The sequence below is a fragment of the Nyctibius grandis genome, chromosome 9, assembly GCF_013368605.1.
Source record: "Nyctibius grandis isolate bNycGra1 chromosome 9, bNycGra1.pri, whole genome shotgun sequence".
Lineage (NCBI taxonomy): Eukaryota > Metazoa > Chordata > Aves > Nyctibiiformes > Nyctibiidae > Nyctibius > Nyctibius grandis.
This window is the reverse complement of record NC_090666.1, coordinates 9,565,566-9,586,012: the sequence shown is the minus strand read 5'-3', so window position 1 is coordinate 9,586,012 and position 20,447 is coordinate 9,565,566. Positions and strand designations below refer to the sequence as shown.

The 20,447-nt window shown below is 39.5% G+C and overlaps 1 protein-coding gene across 2 annotated transcripts; it reads right to left on the bottom strand.

Annotated features, from left to right (window-relative positions):
* Positions 1-3,911: 3,911 nt before the first annotated feature.
* Positions 3,912-19,704, bottom strand: CMKLR2 (chemerin chemokine-like receptor 2). 2 transcript variants are annotated; one of them, XM_068407738.1, is made up of 3 exons: positions 19,618-19,704; positions 16,304-16,451; positions 3,912-5,128 (listed from the first exon to the last, which is right to left on the bottom strand). In XM_068407738.1, exon 3 carries the CDS (start codon positions 5,110-5,112, stop codon positions 4,060-4,062), a length of 1,053 nt encoding a protein of 350 aa, XP_068263839.1. In that variant the 5' UTR covers positions 5,113-5,128; positions 16,304-16,451; positions 19,618-19,704; the 3' UTR covers positions 3,912-4,059. The 2 variants fall into 2 exon arrangements, with proteins under 2 accessions (XP_068263839.1, XP_068263840.1); XM_068407739.1 differs by lacking the exon at positions 19,618-19,704 and having other exon boundaries at positions 16,304-16,466.
* Positions 19,705-20,447: the final 743 nt, after the last annotated feature.

Genomic DNA, 20,447 nt, shown 5'->3' with positions numbered 1-20,447 from the left:
TCTAGTACCCAAAATCATGAGCAGAGGAAATAGAAAATTTACCGTCAATCCAGGTTTAACATTTACATGGCTTTAAAAATCTGAAATGCTCTTTGCTGTGTTTTTGGGGGAAGTTGCATCACTGGAAATTTCTGTAATTCCTCTGCAAGGAGGGGTGGCTTCAAGGGAAAAGCACAGGGCTCAGTCAAAATGCAAATAACTTTTTTTAGCAGGTATGAATTCCTTTTGTTTAATGAGGGTGGTGACTAACCACATACGCTGTGGCTTTTGTTGAAAGTTAAAACTGCTGTTGCTGTGAACCTTAGGAGCAGCAGGGGGGACTGCAGCACACAGAGGGCAAGGAGCTGCGCAGTCTGTGAGCCTGCCGTAGCATCTTGTCTCCTGTTGTGTGCACTTGGAGCCTTTTTCCTCCGAGGTGTGAAATCATCTGCAGTGAAATTACTTCAAGTTTCCCATCTTTTCCGGTGCTGCTTAATTAGCACAGCAACTAGCGGCGCCGGGACAAGCTCCCGCTCTCGTACCGCCCGGCCCCGGGGCGTGACGGGCGCTGTGAACGGTGCGGCCGCTGGGGGGCAGCCCGCGCCCTCCCCGCGCGCCTTCTGTTGGCCCGCGGTGGGAATTCGCGGTGCCCGGGACACGGCAGCCGTGTACGTGCCGCGCTGGTCGCTCTGAGCTGAGTTTGCTCAGTGCCGAAGCCTGACAGCAGCAGCTAAAATAACTCCTTTTGTTCTTTCTTCACAGAGCGTCTGTGTGTGGCTGTCCGGCACAGCAGCTCCTGTTCCTCTTTGTTAAACGCCTGCCAACCTCAGGTTATGTAAGAGCTTTGGTTTATAATTTGTCTCAAAAAAAAAAAAAAAATCTGCCTGCCAGAGGTTTAAAGCATGATTAAAGAATTTAAAGTAAGTAAAATTACAGGCTTCATTCACACCTTCCATAAACTTAACTTCTAAAGGACTAGCTTCACCCTGTGTGCAATTAATGCCCAGCACCCTTCTGTGGCAATTCTCTAGCTGTCATTTCTGCTAAATAACAGAGCTTAGTTTTAGCAATTGTTATGCTGCTGTTAAAAGCAAGAAATTAGCAAATGCCACATCAGAATAAAACATTGAAATAAAAATTCTGCCACAGAAATGTAATTTTTATTATCCTTGGCCATCACTGTTTCTGACCTCCCATTAAATATGCTTCTTACCTTTAAACTCTTCCCTTGACTGTGAAATGAAAGCTCTAAGTGGATAAAATGGTTTGATTTATAGACTGTAACTTTGCTAAAATACAGCACTGAGCCATCCGTCTGACCTGCCAGACTGGAGGCGTGTGTACGTGTGTTTCGTTACGCTAAGTTGTTAAGATTTCTTTTGTGGGTTTTTCCCTGATGTTAGAAAGAAACTTGCTGCACAGGAACACACACAAAAAAGCTAGATGTGCTGGTATATTAGTGTGTCAGTGTGCCTGTGAAAAATCGGCATCTTAGAATAAATAAGACACTTCTATCCCAAGTGCACTGCGTAACAGAAAGATCAGCAGGAAGGTCCATAACTTAATTATGGGATATATAGAAATAGTGGGAAAACAGTTTCAACAAAAGTATTAGTTACAAACGAATCTCTGTAACAGCCTTCAGAAGTACAAACTGTTCAGGAAGCAGGTAAGAGTAAGTAACTAGAACCTGTCTATTAGGAAATTGGTCAATAACTATTATTGTTGAATGAACGGCTGATCATAGAGCTATTTCCTATGAAGTGTTTTCCTCTAGTATCCTTTAGCATAAGATAGATCCCCTTCGTCTGGCCTTTTCTCCATTGTGGTGGGTTGAATGAGCGTCCCTCAGTCCAAGCAGCGTAGAACTGGTGGTGGTGTTTTGGATGCTCTTTGGAAGCAGAAACTTTGAGCACTGCCTGTTTTGTTTAGGTATCTTCCATTACTCTTGCAGAAATGATTTTAAGACAATTCTGTAACTGATCTTGGTGTGAATGAGGTGTAGTTACATAGCAAAATTCTTAATCCGCTTATTTCCATAGACCAGGGCTGACTTTGGCCTTATTCAATTCTATTCTGTATCTATCTATCTCTGTTGGCTACTTCAGGGGAGGCTTTCTGATAATTTATGCAAGACAGCATGTGTATGTTCCCCCATTTGAAAATCAAGCTCTTTACTGTATATAGAAACATGTGTGCTCACATAGCTGACATGCAAGAAGAAAGCTGACATAAACCTTAATTCCTGTAGTAGAAAGGGTCAGGGCTCGCTTTCATTTTCCAAAATCTTGGGGAGGGAGCTGTTCTAAGAATGGACAGTCACTGCATATTGCTGCTGAGAAAAGCAAATGAACACACTCTTTGGCAACGACAAGATTTTATTACTTCACTGTGAGTACAGTCAGGAGAGTAGTACTAATATATCATTCTTAGATGTCAGGGAACATGTGAAAAAAACAGCAAAATATTTGATTTGGGCACATTCGAGCAGCACAGTGCCAAATGTGATGAGTCACTATGTACCGGGCAGCAAATGACTCAAAGGAAAGAGTGCTGCTTACCAACTTTCCAGCCCAAAGTTAAATACATTGAAATTCCACTGATCCTGCCTGACTCCCCCAAACTCTGAAACCAGAGCCAAAGAAACAGTTGCAGACCACAGTCAGACCGTTTCTATTTGTACAGCTAACAATACTGGATGTGCTCATGCATGCATATATATACAAAAGCAAATATATTTACATATAAGGCCTCATTTACAGGATAAATGCTACTTATGTGTGTTGGCAGGCCATAGAAACTAGGTAGATTATCTGAAAGGCAGTTTTATTCTATATACCTAGGCCAATAAGAAGGAAAAAAATGGTTCAAATTTACCCAAAGCTTTATGCTTTTACCTTTAGTGGAGTTTTATCCCACAGTAAACTTTTTAATTAAGTGGTATAGTGTCAGAAATTGGTCCACTCAGCATATATGTTTGCACTGGTGCACATCTGATTCTACAGCAAGGAACAAGCTGGAACAGAATACAGCATAACAGGGACTACTGCATCTTTCTTACGGGAGTGGACTCCAGTCCCTGGATGTACTGTCTTGCCTCTCATGTGGACTTCTTGCCTCTCAAGAAGTTCAAATTTGGCTACAGACTTGTAACAGAATATTGTTGAATTCACTCTGCCCATTTTTAGAAGATTGGCATTAAGGCAAACAAAATGTTATATTATTTTTTTACCTTTGTTTGACAGAGCAATAAAGAACAACCGATGATAGTTGCAAACCTTTTTAAGCCTGAAAGTTTAAACATAGAAAAAGAACGAATGTGGCAGGAGGCCTTTAATATCAGCTTCTGTAAGAAACATTTTCACTAATTCTTTGCACGTTTCAAATGAGCCTAATACCTATATGAAACATCTGCTCAGTCTTTTGCACCCAACTGGTGGTAAAAGCACAAGAATAAGTGACCAGAAAACATGGGATCTCCTGCCTTAGTTTTGAGTATAAGATAAAGAGCACTGGCAGAAAACAGATTTTTCATAAGAGAAGGCAGCGATTCAGTGTTCTCTGTCTTGGGATTCTTCTCCAGCTGCAGAGTGGAGCCACCGAGAGCTTCACTTAGCTGGGATGTGGCCAGACGATTCCTACTTAGGGCAATACTAGACAATCAGCAGACTCGTGACCCATTCATGTATGGCCAAGACCTCTTGGATGAGAATGCCTAGATCACGAGTGTTACCAGTGATGGCAAGGAGGAATATTTTTATTATGTGTTCTTCTGATATCAGTGAGGTATGGAACTAGAACAGAACAACAGGATTACAACAACACTCCTGATAAAACCCAGTTAGAGCAATTCCACTTCTGCTGACAACTTTCAGTTCAGGCTGTGTGTGCACTGCAAGTACACCATGCCCAAATGATGTGTCCTTTAATAACCTTTCACGGAAAGCTGCAAGTGCAATTAAGCCAGCTGTTTACATAAAACTGATATGCAAAGATGCACATCTGACTGGCAGATGTGAAGTCAAGAACACCTCCAAATCTTCTGTCAGCTATTTTGGAGAGGGATGGTGACAGGAGCAGTCACTGAGCAGTTTCACAATAGTGCACAGGCGTATGGGTGTTGTCCGAGCTCCACAGCTGCTCGCTGACAGTTCCTGAGCGGCTCACCTCCCACAGTGCCAATTTTAGCACCTCGGAGACTGTGGTCTTGACTTGGGCCTGGAACTTTTTGCTAATCAGAACATAGAGGATTGGATTGAGGCAACTGTTGATGAAACCAAGGCCAGTGGAGAGGGGAATGCCATCCTGCAGTAAGTCATGCAATTTTTCATCGTGGTGAGCAGACAGCTCCACAATGCTGAATATGTGATATGGTGTCCAGCAAACAAAAAATGCTACAACTACAGCAATGATGGTCCAGAAAAGCCTGCTGGAAGTCAAGACAGTTCTTCTCTTCACTTTGACAATCAGCAAGGAGTAGCAAATGACCATGGTCACTAGAGGAAAGAGGTAACCGAATACAAGCCTCACCCAAATGAGAATGTGATGTGTCAGCAAAATAAGTTCTCTGTCATGCACATGGAAGTTGTTGTAGCAAATGGTGACATTGTTGAGAACTGTAGCTGTGTCTCTGAAGTACAAGGCAGGGCCACCGATAACTGCAGCTAACATCCAAATGATCCCACTAAGAATGAGGGTGTTCCTTACAGTCCGATACTTGTAGGAAAAGACTGGGTGGACTAGGCGGATGTAGCGGTCAAGGCTGATGAATGTCAGGAAGAAAACACTGGCAAACATATTAAGTAGTGCAATGAACGAGTTCATTTTGCAGAGCCACTTCCCAAAAGGCCAGTGGAAGCCCATTGCCACGTATGTAATATAGAGGGGCAGGAAGAGAACAAAAATTAAATCTGCAATGGCCAGATTGAGGAACCAGAGTGTAGAAACAGATTTATCCCACTTAAAGCCCATAAACCAGATGACGATGGCATTACCTGGCACTCCCAGCAGAAATGCCACACTGTAAAAGGAAAGGGAAATCATATGTGCAATGCTCAGGGAGGACTGGGGTGATTCATCTTCCTCAGACAGGTCGTAGAAGTAGGAGTAGTTCTCAAAATCTTCAAATGCCATGTTGCACAGTTGCTTTCTGGGGAAGAGAAGAAATGGAACAGGCAAAGGAGAGATGTTTTACTGCACTGCAAATAGTAACCTGCAATTCTTTTAAGTTCTTGGTCATAAAAAAAACCAAAACATTGACTTAGTTTCACATACCTATCACTTTTTAGCTCTCAGTTGCTAGCACAAAGCTTATGGAGTATTTTTCGTCACAGGCATTTCAAGAAATGCTCAAATCAAGACAGCACTTGAAATCTTCAATAACTGTTTTCCTTGCATTTATTTCTTAACAGAGAGTACTGAGCACAGTGTCACTGATCAGTTTCTGGGAGACCAGCTGCAAAGTTTTACTGAAGTGTGATTTTTCTATTATTTTCTAAATCAGGTTTCATATTTTACTGCTCTGTTCCTATTATTTGACACAAGTTTTACGGATTATATCTGTCAGAAATCAGAGAAGCACCAGGCATCTACATAGGCAAAAGAAGTGCAGTTAAAATGCCAGGAAGCCATTTTTTATAAAATTACCACCCGCAGACACACCTTTCAAATTGTAGTTAACAAAAACACAGACAGCGATTTCCCCAGCAACTGAAAGTTCAGGGGTTTATTCCTCTCTGTCATGTATCTATCTTTGTGTCAAGGAATGCCGATTTTCAGACACATTCAATGTATTAGATTTCCTTAACGAAGAACAGGATGTTGAGAAGGAAACATACAGAATATATTTCAGGGACAATACATACAATTGTGGTATTCTTCCACTAGTAAGCTGAGAAACAGGTAATAGATGAAAGAAAATAAAGCTTCCCAGGAGAACAGGACACACTGTATGAGCTATAGATGAAAATACATGTGTCTCCTTTTTTCTTTTTTCTAAGATAGAACGACAGTCTCAGTTTTCTTCTGTTGCAAAAGCTTCTGGAACTTACAAGTACAACATGATTTTTCACATAGGAATTTTCTTCTAAAACTCCAAAGGAAGAGTGTGGGAGGGAGAGAAGGGAGGGGGGGATATAAACCATAAGAAAAACCCAGAAAAAAAGAATGGGAAAACAGATAGCAAACAGAGGTTGAAGAGGAAAAAGCACTCAGAAGTTGTGTGTTCATTCCACAGTACAGACAAGGCTACAGCACAAATGGCTACAGTCTCACAAAAGTATCTGCCATGGTCAAAACAAATATTCTGCCAGATTCTGTTATCATTTAAAGCTATATTGTCTGGCTGGACTCAGCTGCACTAAAATCCTGTCCCTGAGAGCAGATACGACCAGCCCTTTAGCTGTGCTACAGCTGAGCTCACCGGTACAGTTCTGAGCCCTAGCTCCATTCAGAAACTGAAATTCAGCCCGAACTTTTGGAACCCAGCCCTGCATTCCTGTAATTCTATTAATTTTAGCATGCTAAGGACAACAGGAGCAGGGTCTCCGGAGTACACTGCCTGAAGAACCACATCTGCAAGCTTGTATTCATGTACGTATCTCTCCTCCAAAAAAGTAGTTTATTTTGAAAGGATTACTCACACAAATGAAGCTACGGATGTGCACACACATTAGCAGGATTAGATTTCTCATTTGTAGATGGACAGACAAGAGCAAAAAAAAAAAAAAAAAAGTGTAATTTTATATCTCTTGATTAAAAAAATATGTAATAAGACTCAATACAGCCTGTTCTGTCAAGAGGCTATGATAACATTTGCCCTTTGTAATTTACATCAGGCTGAAGGAATGTTATTTGGTTTGCTGTCCTGATAAAATGATACTTACTGGGCTGCATTTATGTAATTACATGCCTCTTGGGGGTAGATTCTGCATCAAATACCAGTTCCACCCATCTGAGTCATTTTTTCAAATAGCTTAACAGCTGCTGAGAAACAGTATAAACAAGGAGCAGTACCACTAATATCTGGAACAAAATTACATTTTGACAGTTTCAGAGGACAATCAGGTTAATAATTGGATTCTTAAGTGTCTTTGCCTATAGAGAGAACTATACCTTCAAACCAAATTTATGCAATTAAACAAAAAAAAAATCCAATTTTTCAGACTCTTGCTGAGTATACATCTTGTATTCCAATCACTAATCAATTTTGCTTTTAAGTTTCTCAAGAGCTAGCACAATGCAACAATACTTGGATTCAAACATTTCCTCCATATATGTGTAATCCCCAAACCTCTTTTTTCTCCTAATGGTGCTAAAAAACCACAATGACAATAACAAACATTTGCCTACTGCTCAACAATGTTAAATTTATATTTAGAATTTCAAAGATTATGAATAGCAGGAGAAAGAAAACATACCTAAATAAATACCAAATATTTAGCAAGCCTCCTGTAGTTTAAAACTCCTCCATTGAAAGAGCACGCTTCTAGAATGCAATTGTTTTTCCAAGCTTGTATTTTTCCTTATCTCTAACTCCTAGTCTTCCAATGCAGTCACTCTTTAGCAGCGGGGGCAAAAAGGCAGGAGGAACATTGCTTACCATTGCTCCCAGTGCACAGATGCTGAAACTCGACTCAATGGCTAGGGCTCAGCAAAGGCTGACAATCACATTTGCGAAGCCCAGAAGCTGTTACCTCTGACATCCACAGACATGACACACTTCTATAACAGGACTCACGGTGTTAAGCCCTGCCCGGAGAAAGGGAAGCAGTAAGGGATTTTCAGTGGAGCTATGCTGGTTTACATCAATAAGGAACCAGATTTTTTCTTCTGGCATAACCGTTAACCATCATTCAGCAGGGATGTTCCTTTGTGTTCTTGAAACACACATAGTCTCAAATATGTGAGTTTGGTTTTTATTTATTAATAAGCTTTCAGAGTCAGAACTGTCTTGCAGTTCAAGTCTAGGTCTTGCAAGTGAAAAAATCTAATTCTGTTCCTTATTCTGTCACTGATTTCCTGTATGATCTTTGACAAATGGCCTGATTTCCAGGGTGGAGAGACTCATGAACCTGTCTGCAAACAAAGGCTCAGTAGAGAAAACAAGACTTTTTGCCAGCAGTTTCCACTTGGCTTTCAGGCCAACTGCTAGAAAGGGTAAGGGAGGTTTGGTGCAGTTCACTGGCTCAGTCACTGCTGGTCCAGGGTTGCAAAGAGGAGCCAGAGAGAGGAAAATATTTTTCAATAAACAGGAAAGTGCGGTTAGAAGCCTGGCAATAGGACTTGGGGGCATCCACAGGTTACAGAACAGTGTTGTACTGCATGTGGATGAATAGAACCAAGCTTAGACTTCATCCTGTCTTCTTTCTTTTTTTTTTTTTTTAATAGTAAACAGCCTGTGTTAAGTGTACGCTCAGCAGTTGTTTGACTGGAGTCTGTTCCTATTTGCTGAGGTCACAAGCAGCTCTGAAAACTGAACCTCCTTGATTCAGTTGCTTAATTTCACACAAATAGGTTTCAGAACATTTGACCAGGAGGTTTCATTTCCTGTCCCCTTCTGTAAAACAGAAGTTAATTACTAAACGACTTCATAGGAATATCACAGGCTGGCACTTGGTGCTAATACCTTTTAGATCCTGGGATAGAAAAGAGAATTACTGAGAATACAGATCGTTAGGAAATATTTCTAAAATAATACAAAGCCACAGAACTGCTGGGAAGAGACTTCACCATGTGCTACATGAACTGTCTTTCTCTGAATTTCAGCAGGGAATTACAGAATCGGATCCCAATTGACATATTCGTAGCTTTTTACTACAAGTACCTAGAGTTCATTTTCTCTGCCAGCATTACAGTATTTCATAAAGTTGAGCCATAACGGCAACTCGGACAAACTATTGGATCTGCTTAAAATAGAACAGCTTTTGTCACACCAAGAATGGCCTTACAGTTATGACACGGACCAGTACTTTGGACTCTATTCATGGCTATGCCACATGCATCCTGTTTGACCAGGGGAAGTCGTCTGACCTCTCCACGCCTCAGCCCTGTGGTCGGTGGAATGGCTTTGGAATGAAACTACATTGGGTTTTCAGTCTAAAATAGGAGAAAACAAACAAAACAGTTGCAATTTCCACTCACTTCACTTAATGCAAAGTTTTCCTGGGGGTTCAAAGTTCTCTGGGAACCACAAAAGTTAGAGTCCAACTTAATTACACTGGTAGTTTATGCCACATGTTTGGGCTACAGCCCACACAACGTCTCTGTCACATTTGGTCCTCATTACTTTTGAAATTTACAGAGAGGTCCAAGGGAAGAGCTTATTCATTGTCTACATTAGTTAAAAGTTAACACAAATATTTGAGTGGCAGACCCGAAACCCATTTGTTCAGTGTGATAAACAGCGCTCAGAGCCTCCATCCAGCTAAACTGATTTCAGAGGTCACAATAGTGTGTCCTGACTTAAGAGGAAAATTATGGTTTGCGGAGCTGGCCGTCTCAACAGTTAACTTCATAGAGAGAATATATTACACAAATCCTCCTTTTAATGCCTTTATGAATAATTCTGAGCATATCACATTCCACGTGTGTGACCTATGGCTAAAGGAAAGCTTATATGATTGATTCACTTCAACTTTTGTCATTTGCAAGAGTCAAATGTTGGACAACAACTAGTTTCGCAAAAGGTCACCTAAAGCCTGCTTGTCCTACTGTGTCTCAGCAAGTTTGTCTGGATATTGAATTCACTTGAGAGCTCTCAAAAAAAAATCTTTGCACTTTTGAGGTGCTAAATTTTGAATTTATCTAGCTTCAAAAGCATAAACATGAAATTCACACAGTAGTTTATCTGTAAAGTTCGAAACACAGAAGGCTGAGCAAGTTTGTTAGAGGTATCTACATATTTCTGGCAAGTATTTCACAAAGACATAAGAAGAGATCCTGAAACTCACAAGAAATACTGATGAGATTATGAACTGTCATAGACTCATATTTCTCCCTCAAAAGAACAAAGCCAAGATGACCACTTGCCTCCTTGTAGAAACATTCCTATAGCAGGAAGTGTCTGATACACCCATACTACAAAGTTAAATCATAGCTATGCTGTAATATGGCCCTGCAGACAAAGCTACTAGGAAATGAGCATTTTAAAAGCAGAATCAAGGCTTGTGTATGTTTTCTCTTTTACAGACACATACACAAACGCCTATCTCTTCACTATTGTTTTAATGGTCATTAGACATATGGTAACAAAATGACTTTGTAGGCCGTCCTGAATTCAACAACTAGAATGCGTCATAATAGATATGGTATGTGACTGGAAACTTTCAAACCACGATATAGATGTATTTGTTCTAGCAGACAAGACAAGAATGCAAATAACCATCATTCTCCATTATGTCTCTCAGTGAAGCAGTGTTAGAAATGTATATGCAATGTACTAGCTAGACGTGTCCTAAAATTTATGCCAAAACCAACTTTATTTGAGCAAGGCCAAACACGACCCCGTTAATCATAACACACCACTTAATCTGTGGTATTGAAGTCATGTGACCAGATAATAGCTTCATAATATTTTACATAAAGTGAGTGTCAGAGCGGGATTAACAAACCTTTATAGAGCAGACTCAGTTAATATTGGTAAAGCAATGATTTCAGACCAGTACCTTTGCCACCACAGAAATGTTAAACAACAAATGGAAAACCCAACTTTATATCTAAATAATGCTACTGTAATAGGAAAAGTATCTACAGTACTGTTATATTCTGGCCTGAATATAACAAATCATCCAGACAACTGCTGCAATGGAGCAGCCGTACCATTGCCACAATCAGGTAACTCATAAATGTCTGCAACCACCAACTGTATATCATCAAATGTGATTTATTTTCATGCTGATCCCAAGCACCAAGACTTCCATCCCCAAAGACAACAAAGAAACTCAGATGTCCTCAGGATACGCGCGCGGGGGGCACGAGGGGTGTGCGCACTTGGTAACTGTGTAGCTAGCAATTGCTCCTGCTCTTATTTCCTTCTGTTAATGCCGCTAAAAGTAGAAATATCTTTTTTAATATTTCTTTTGAATGTAAGGAGTAGCTGTAATCACTGCGAGTCTGTCATGTGACCGCAAACATATTATTCATCAGAGTCAAGAAAATGACAGGTGATATCTGTGAAACTTAAAGTGGCCTCATTCTGGGAAAAAAAGGAAGATCTAAGCATTCTTACAAGTAGGTAAAACAGAAGTTTAGGTAAACAGTGCCACTTGAGATTTAAAATATGGTCTTAGATTGTATGTGTCAGCACTGCCAAAGCATTTACATAACTGGTCATAACACCTCAGTATTCAAAACCCTTAGTGAAAGTGGGCTCCAGTGAGAAGTATCATCAGTCTGGTTTACAGACGAGAAGGCTGAGAATGACCTACAGGAAGTCTCTGATCAAACCAGGTGCTAAACTTAGAGTCCCTCCCTAGTGGTTCAGCCACAGTCCGATCCTCCTTTCTCAAACATAACACTGTCCCCTCAGTTATGATGGAGTGGAGAAACCACAGCTTCACCTCTGGGAAACCTTCCCCTTCCTGAAGGGAGGCTCTCCCCTGTGCCATCATGCCCACTGTGTTGGAGGGAGCCAGCACCTACCTGGGCAGCCCTTGCAGATTCTGGTCCGTTTTCTCTACGCTGAAGAGAAAAGGAACCTGGATCTCCACCATTTGCTTGTTATATACATTAATCTGTCTCTGCAGGCCCAGGACATACCTCAGAGCCATTAAACACACCTCTCAGCAGGTATGCCATGTATCGTATTGGCTGTGTCCTCAGCATGTAAGATATGCATGCTAATGAAGTATTGTTCCAGGGAAGTTTCACGTGTTTTCTATTCCTCCACAAATGCCAGCAGTATTTTCTTTGGCTGTAAAGCCACCATAATAACTACATACCTAGAGTAATGGAGATATCCGACTTAAAATTTTTAAGTGCCTCAGCTTCATGGTGACTGGATTGATAAGATAATGAATGCTTGTATTTCTAATGAAGCATGGCTTTTTATGTTTTTCATGCAACAATTATTTGGAATTTTGCTTTGCAACAGTTTCATATATTTGTGATGAAAGAAGATTTAGACTAGTGTTCATATGATCATTACATGATCATGCAGCTCTGAGCGTGTTTTTTAAATGGTTGTACTCCTTCAGCAAACACATGCTTTAATCACAATTCCCTCCTAACAGGAAGTAGCAAAGAGACAGCAGAGAATAAAGAATGAATGCAGAGATTTCTTTCAGACTATCAACTGTTGTCTCAGGGGACTGATTAAGGCCAATTAAACATATGTTAGACAACAGCCATTCTAAAGTTACTGCAGGGTAACAACAGGTCATTACGGAAAAAATAAAATAACCCTCTCCAGCAAGATACAAATTCTCTATCTAATAACAGATAAAAAATAGCTTGCAATCTGTTCTACTTACAGTCCTTTTAACAAGAAGAGTTAAGAGCTAACCCCAGAGAAAATTAGCAACACAACTCATTCCTCAAATACACCTTCTTATAGCCTGTTCTATTCCACATATTAATTTCCCAGTCACTTCTAACAGTATGCTTCGTTATGTACTGCCCTCCAAATTGATCTCGGTTCTAGGTTCCTACTGCTCATTAAATCTACATCAGCAGTTTCTTCTAGCATGATTGTAATATTGCTATAGTTATATTACTCTTGACACATACTCTTGCATGGGTATATCAGAACGTGCAATTCCAAAAAATTGCTAGCATATAACCAGAACATTCCAGCTGATAAGATAACATACTTTATTTTGTTCTCACAGTTAATACACTAGGATCACTGTGCACAGTAGATTAAGGGTGTCTACTTTTGTATCAGTGTTACTCTAATATTCCTATTCATACAAAGCTAACTCTTTTATTTACTTTAAAATCAAGTCTAAAATAAGCACTGCCTGTATTCCTGCAAAAGTGAAAAATTCATACTGTTAATACAATTTCAGGAGGGCTGGGAATTTATCTGTCTCCCTAATATGGCATTGGGAACACTCCCTAGCACTGATAAGAACAGATGGTGCCTACGACTAAGGTGTTAAATTAGGAGCTTGGAAATACTGGTTTTACAGGCTTCCCGTATTACCTTTGCAAATCACTTCTCACTTGACTCCAGCAGATATGGTACAGCACCCTCAGTTAAGAGTTTAGGACCTCAACAACACATTACTCAGTTTTCTTAAACGGATAATGGTTCTTAACATTACCAAAAACCGAAACATCTCATTAAAATTATGTGGGGCTGAGCTCATTAAAAGAGGATCACTAGAAAGAAGAAATGGAAGTGTAGAAAGTGATATTACATTGATGGTACAGGACTTACTACTTACCACTCTCTTATCTAGAAGCCTTCAGAAGAGAATAAAACTTCTGTGCCAGGCTCACACTTGCTGAAAGAAGCAAGTATTTTATGTTGGGAAAGTACCCAAAGGCCCTAGCCTTTGAGATCAAAGCCTCACTGGATCTACACACTATAAGCACATAATGAGAGACAATTCCCGCCTTGTTTATAATTAAACGGAATAAACAGACATAAGAGTAGGGAAAGGAACAGAAGTATCTTGCCCAAAGCCAAACAGTAGATTCAAAGGTGGAGTTGGAGGCAGAATTCAGACCTTGCCAAAAGAATGAAGAGGCAAATATCTTTTGTGGATAGAGGGAAAAGGTGCTGGTTCTTCATACTTGTGCCTTGTGATTCTTGAAACACATCCTTCGAGAAGTATCAAAAGGGACAAGAGAGCCTGGGCTGGGGAAGGGAAGTAGGAGAAGGCTGCAAACTCTTTGCTAGCTAATGTCCCTGGCAAGGACTGGAGACTTCTAGAATGCTGGCCTTTGCAGATAACCCTTGCAAACAAACCTGACTTGTAGCAATGGGTTTTGTTACTTTCCCATTGAGCCCGCTAGTGGAAAAGTATTACATCTCTAGCAGCTCTGTTCAGTTCATCTAAAGAATGGTAATGCAGTAAAATGGCAGGCCAAGTGTAAGAGAGCTGTAACAAGCCAGCGAAAATTTTCTCTGGAAAAGAGCAGCTGTGGGCTGATACAGGGCTTTTTGCTCCTGTCTCCAGGCCCTCAACCTCTGGAACATGTTGAAGATACAAAGAGCACAGAATTAGCTGAGCTCCCCTGGAAGTACCATATGCTTCTTTTGAGGACACTAATTTTTCTTTTTGTCTCAGGAGCCTCAAGCACACTGTAAAAGTAGTAGCAAGTGTGGGAGAGTTGATCTGTGCATGATGGCATCTTCCCTTCTAAAACTGAATGTCTCTTGGCCCACCCCAGCAATCCCTTCTTGTGGTAATAGGCCATGAGAAACTGTTCCTCCCACTCAGCCCTCTTTTGTAAAGTCTGCAAAAACAGAGCCCTGCACTGTTGTGAAACTGCTAGCTTCAGACTGAATGAACACAAATCAAACCATTATCAGAAATAATGAGTGAAAATTAGCCAGACAACCAGCCACCACAGTAAGAGAGACAGCTGAACTGTTGGCACATTCCGTAAGACAAAATGAATAAGCAAGCTAATAACAAGACCATTCAACAGTCTACAATCCTCTGCAAAACTAGCTGCTTAGTGCTTGGAATAGCAGAGTTATTAATAAAAAAACATAGTATCTAAGGACAGATCACAAACTTCAAGTGGCTTTTAAAAAAGCATAAGGAGAAGATCTTTAAGGCAACTGGCTTTATTAGGAAACATAAACTTTCCTCTTGAATCAATCTGTCAGAAATAAACACAAATCTAACAGCATTTCAGAAGTTGCTCATTAGGTTGTCAACAGAGAAAGAAATTCTTAAAATGAAAAGGAAGAATTTATAATGTATAGTACATACAAATTGCATTATTGTCATCAACAGTTTTCCTCTGCCCCCACCAATGCAGTGAAAATCTGTAGTCAGATCCTGCCTAGGAATCCTTATACAGAGTTTCCCTGACTTATCATCCCCTTCCACAAAGGCAATTAGAGAATCCAAATCATAAATTCATTCTCCAGAGTCAAATAACTTCCACTATGCCACACTCAAAGAGATTCTAAGTGCAATAAAAGTGGACCCTAACATCACTCATAGCACACATAAAATCCCTAGGATTAAACTTGGTAGGACCTCTACCCTGTCTGCCTGGCATAAGAGGCTGATAATGTTTTAAATTTGGGCAGAAGCTGCCAGTGACATTAAACAAAAGTAAACTGGGTTATCAAAATATTTGCATTTCCTAGTTCAGCTGAGGCAAAACAATAATATGATGCTAGTGGAAGTAAGCTGTCGTAAGCAAGTTAATCCTGAATCAGTTTTTACAAACCTGGTCTGACAAATTCCTTTACCCCGACATACCCTCACTTACTCTCTTCTCCTTAGCTATGAATTAATAAACATTTAAGATTATTCAGTAATACAATTTTATTCAGCTAGAAAGAAAATGTGTTTTAATTCATAGAGAATCTATACATCTTCTGTAAATCTACAAAAACAGGTGGTCTGGGATATTGTTTGGTTTTGCCAGATCATGTTTAGAAAGGCTACAGGTGACAATGACATGGTTATCACTGGGTCTGAATAAGAGGTGGAATCTAGCCCTGTCTCATTGTGTGGTGGTATATAAGGCTTCAAATCTTCTTGTCACTTCCTAGCAAACATGCTCCCATGCACTTACTGACAGCTAGATCCACATCCTACTTTATTCCACAATGGTTAAACAAAACACACACACCTTCCAGCTTAGATCATAGAAGCCTTTTTTAATTCTGCATAACTGTAATTCTTTGGAATTATTTTGTTAATCAGCTACTTACGTCGAAATTATTTCCAGATTCTGTTCTAGAATTTGTTCAGATCAGAACTGATGTACTTATTTCTAATAACAGTGGGAACTGCTACAGCTATAGGAGACATACTATCCCTAAGCAGATAAAAAAATTAAAACCAACACACAAGGGGAGGTGGGGCAGGGGGGAGAGAGAGAGATTTAAGTCAAGCTCACTTACCATTCTCTGACAGGATAAAAGATTCCTTGAAGTGTGCATAAACACATTCAAAAGTCATTAGAAATTAAATTCACCATACTTTCATATCTTTTCTTGCTGCAGGGGTGGTTCCAAATAATCTTTGAAATAAATGAGCATCAGTCTTTCTTCCAAGAAGCTCTTTTAGCCAGTATATGCTACGCTACCTTAAAGCATTTGCCTGCAAGTGTTGTAGCTGTAGAAACACATTATTTAGAAGGGAGGGAGAGAAAGACTTAAAACATAACAGAGAGATTGACCTACCTCGCTTAGTTCTTTGGAATGAAACGCACTGTAAATCAGGGATGTGAGCTCTGTAGCAGAAGGAAGAATGAAGTGATCTGCAGAGTTCAGAGTGACTTCAGTGTGATTCCAGCTGCTTCACTTGGCTACTGCCTTCCTTCTAATAAAGCTGCAGATTGATATAACGCCGTGTTTGTTTTCAGCTGAGGAAGTTGTTTCCAACTTCCCTTGGTTTTCTAGACCCAGTTTTGAAATATTGCCTTTCTGTATAATCCCAGTATTTCACCGAAAATAAATGTTAGACATGTGAATGAATCATTTTGGTCAGTGTCCAAGCAAGCAACAGATGTGGTGGCTGATGAATGGAAAGAGACCTTACAGTTGTAAGCTGCTTTTTGTTATGCAGAGAAGAGGTTGAACAGTATTTCTTTGTAAGCACTCTGGTTTATAGAAAATAATGTTGAATGAGCAGAAAGATATTTAAAAGTCACACTGAAAGCATCATTTTGTTACTGTATGGTGAGATACAGTAATTTTGTATTTATGATGGGTAGATAAATCTCCTTTTGTGCGTAAGAGAAGTGAGCTCCTCAAAACGTCACTAATTAGTGTCTCTGTCTGTCAGTCACTGCAACACTGGTCGGAAATCTGAACTGGGTTTTAGGAGACTTGGCTTGATTCCCAGTTCTGTAAAAAGCCTGCCGAGTTTTTGTGGGCAGGCCTTATGATCTCCATGTCACTTAAGCTTCTCAGTCAGTAAAATGGCAATATTATTCCACTAGTACCTACATACCATAGCTTCACCTAACTCTGATGATACTGCACTCATCATACCATTTTAAATCAGCTGAGCATCTGTCAGTTTACCCTTACCAAAAATCAAATCTTCTAGTGGAAGCAATAACCTAACAGTGGTACTCCTCTGTCATGAATGCAAAACATGTAAAATGTTCAACACACTCAATCTAGCCAATTCCAAATTTTCCAGATATCAACTCTATTGATTACGGTGAAAATTAGAAAGAAAAACCAACCAACCAACCAACAAAACACAAAAGAGGGAAGTGCTTAGTGAGAAGCAGCAAAACTGAAATTTCAGCATCTGGTTAGCGAGGCTATCAGTTTTAAGTACTTCTCTTATGGTCCACAGATTGGAGGTTCTCTTAACAGGAACCAAAAACTCCTTCCAGCAAAACTACCCTGCTTTGTCTTTCCTCCATGACAGCTCTTCCTGTTCTGCCAGTATAACTTAAAATGCTGATAGCTTGTATGTGATGGGGGAAAGCTATGAATGAAAGGAGGATGGATATTATACTACAGCGGGACACAGAATCCCTGGACCACAAGGAAAGTACAAGGGGGCACGATTCCTGTGAATATATGACCTAGGAGATGAACACAGGGGTTGCCTGAGGAAAGAGCATGGAAAAATTCAAGGACCTCATGATTTGGTACATTACTTATTTCTTGCATTTTAAAGATTTGTTTTCTCTAGGTAACTGATTGGTGAAACTTCACTGATAAAAGCTCTTTTAACAGTAGTTATCTTCTTTTGTAAATATTGGGATAGGGTAAATATAGGCACCGTTTAACAGCAGATCTGCTGAGGTTTTTTTTTTGCTTGTAATGGCACATGAGTCTGTGTGTCTCTAAGTACTTTGCCAAATCCAGTTATTGTAAGGCAGTTAATTCAAGGGCTTGCTCAGTACTATTTCAGTAGGACAAAAGTGGAAATTACTGGGTAGATAACCCTCACACATGATCTACAGTAAAAGACTAAAACCTCAGCAAGCAAAGCAGAATCACGCATTTGCCAAATGCTCTTCACCTTCTGCCCGCAGGGAGCATTCTGGAGAGTGCAATGGATTCTAGCAGTTTTGGAATAGTGAGAAATTGTCCTTAAGGACAAACTAAAGCAGGCTGGGGACTACTCTAACATGTACTAGGAATGATAGTTCAGCTCCTTCATCCTTCAGAAGCAAGGTAGGATTAAACCTCACACAGCAATTTTCCTCACCCTTCCTACCACTGTACCACATGTGAAATCACAACTGCTAAGGACCCAGAAGACATTTTGTGGAGACAAGTCTTCATAGAAAATGGGATTTTTTTCCAAGATTACTGCATTTAAAAGATTTTTTTTCTACCAATCTGTCCTACCAATTTGCTCCTTTTCAATTGAAAGGGACTTTTGCTCTGATAAGCAATTACCAAATTTGCGCAGTATAACCAGCATATGTAATGTATCTGGGAGAAAAAAGGAGAACAGAATTTTACAGACAAACTTACATTTAATCTGAAAGGATTTTGTTCTGCTTGTTTTCTGTTGAGAGTTAAATACAGCAATTTATTCTTCTACAGTTTTGATTAATCACAATGGGAATCTTAAGTCCCTAAGGAATGTAAGCTTGGGCCCTAGACCTTTCCTTGTTTCGGTTCCTTCTACGCTCAGACACAGTAAAACTGGAATGGTGAGTCCCAAATTACATGGCATTTTAATATACACTTTCATGCATCCCATTAACATAATTTTATGAGTGTGATCTTTTCAGATAATTTTGTGAAAGTTATATGCTTGGAAGAAAATTAGTGGAAAAAAAAAGTACCTTGTTTGCTTTCATGTCTTCTCCTTTTTCTACTTGGAAATTGTATTTTATTTTGCCATCTCATTTGTGCTTTTTCAACAGCATAAGTTAATGTAGTCTTGGAGTTTTTACTCTATGATGGCAATATGCCAGAGCTATACTGAAGAGGGACGTGCATTCATGAACATACAGTGCATGTGGGACTTGCACAGCAGAGAAATACTACTTTATACCTGATGAAAAAGCAACAAAGGAGAGCATTTTCATACAAATAATAGATACTGGGTTGTCCAGCAGTGACTAAACTAGGTCTATTGAAAAGCAAACGAGTTTTAAAAGCACTTCTGATTGGTTTTTTTTTGAACCCTATAAACCAAAACAAAGGCAGAGGAAGTATGGAAAAGAAGATGTAGGGGAAAAGTCTTCAGAAATACTTTACCAGTATTAACCAAAGCACAAATTACAAAGCAATAAAAAAAAACAAAGTATCTTTAATTTACCTGGATTACCAACAATTGCCTGATAGTTCTGATAATTATTTCCCACTGATGGGACCACCGAATCTTATCAAGCTGTCTATTAGTATGTGCAGATAATCTCAGCACTAACAAACACCCAAGACTAAATTCAATGCACACTAATTGAATTAAGTTGTACCAACCATGAATTTGCAAATTAGGTCAAACAAAAGATATTTAGTTTTTCTCAGGGTTAATTTAAGATGAAGGACACAAGAAAGAAATTACTTACCTTCTGAGGATTCAGCTATTTACAGTTCTGTTCTTTTTTAAAAAAAAAAATCTTCACTGTTCCTTTGTCCCCACTGTTTGAATTAACACCTCATCGATTAAAATCCACTCTGAAAAGACAGCGTTTAACTACCTGACAAATCAGGAAAAGGGTAATTTCCTCCCTTCCTGTGAAACTAATGACTATTCATGCCTATCCTTTTGGTAAAGTTGGAATGTTTACTTGTGGCTTAACTGCCCACTATATACCATAGTCAGCAACTATGACAAAATTCTTCAGCGACACTTCTAAACCAAAACACCTGATGAAGGGAGGTTTGGCTCATTTAGGCAGCTCCACATCCTCTTTCTACGCTGATATTAGAAATCTGAAGATTTTCATGTATAATGTGTTGAAGAAATTCAGTAATTCTGCAGAAGGCAAAATCCTTTATCTAACTATTACTTTACTCAGGTCAAAACACACAAGCATATAAATGAACTGCTATATGTGTATATGTATATATATACACACACATACAAGTTAGAGCAGGATCTTTAAAAGCAGCACTTCACGTAACTCCTGCAAACAAAGTCAGCAGGGTGTTACATTCTATGAAATCGTGCATATTGGAGAACAATTTACAAGGCAGGGAAAGAAAAAGATATTTTTTTATTATGAAGAATGGTACCTGGAAAAAATATTATTAGAAATAGGCTTTTTTCCCATAGATTTTGCTTTTATACTTGCGTTTTTTTTCTCATTTTCCACAAATAAGTAGGAATTATTTTCTGCATAAATTTCAGACCACAGCTATTCAAATTTTGTATTCATATGACAATAAAACAAGA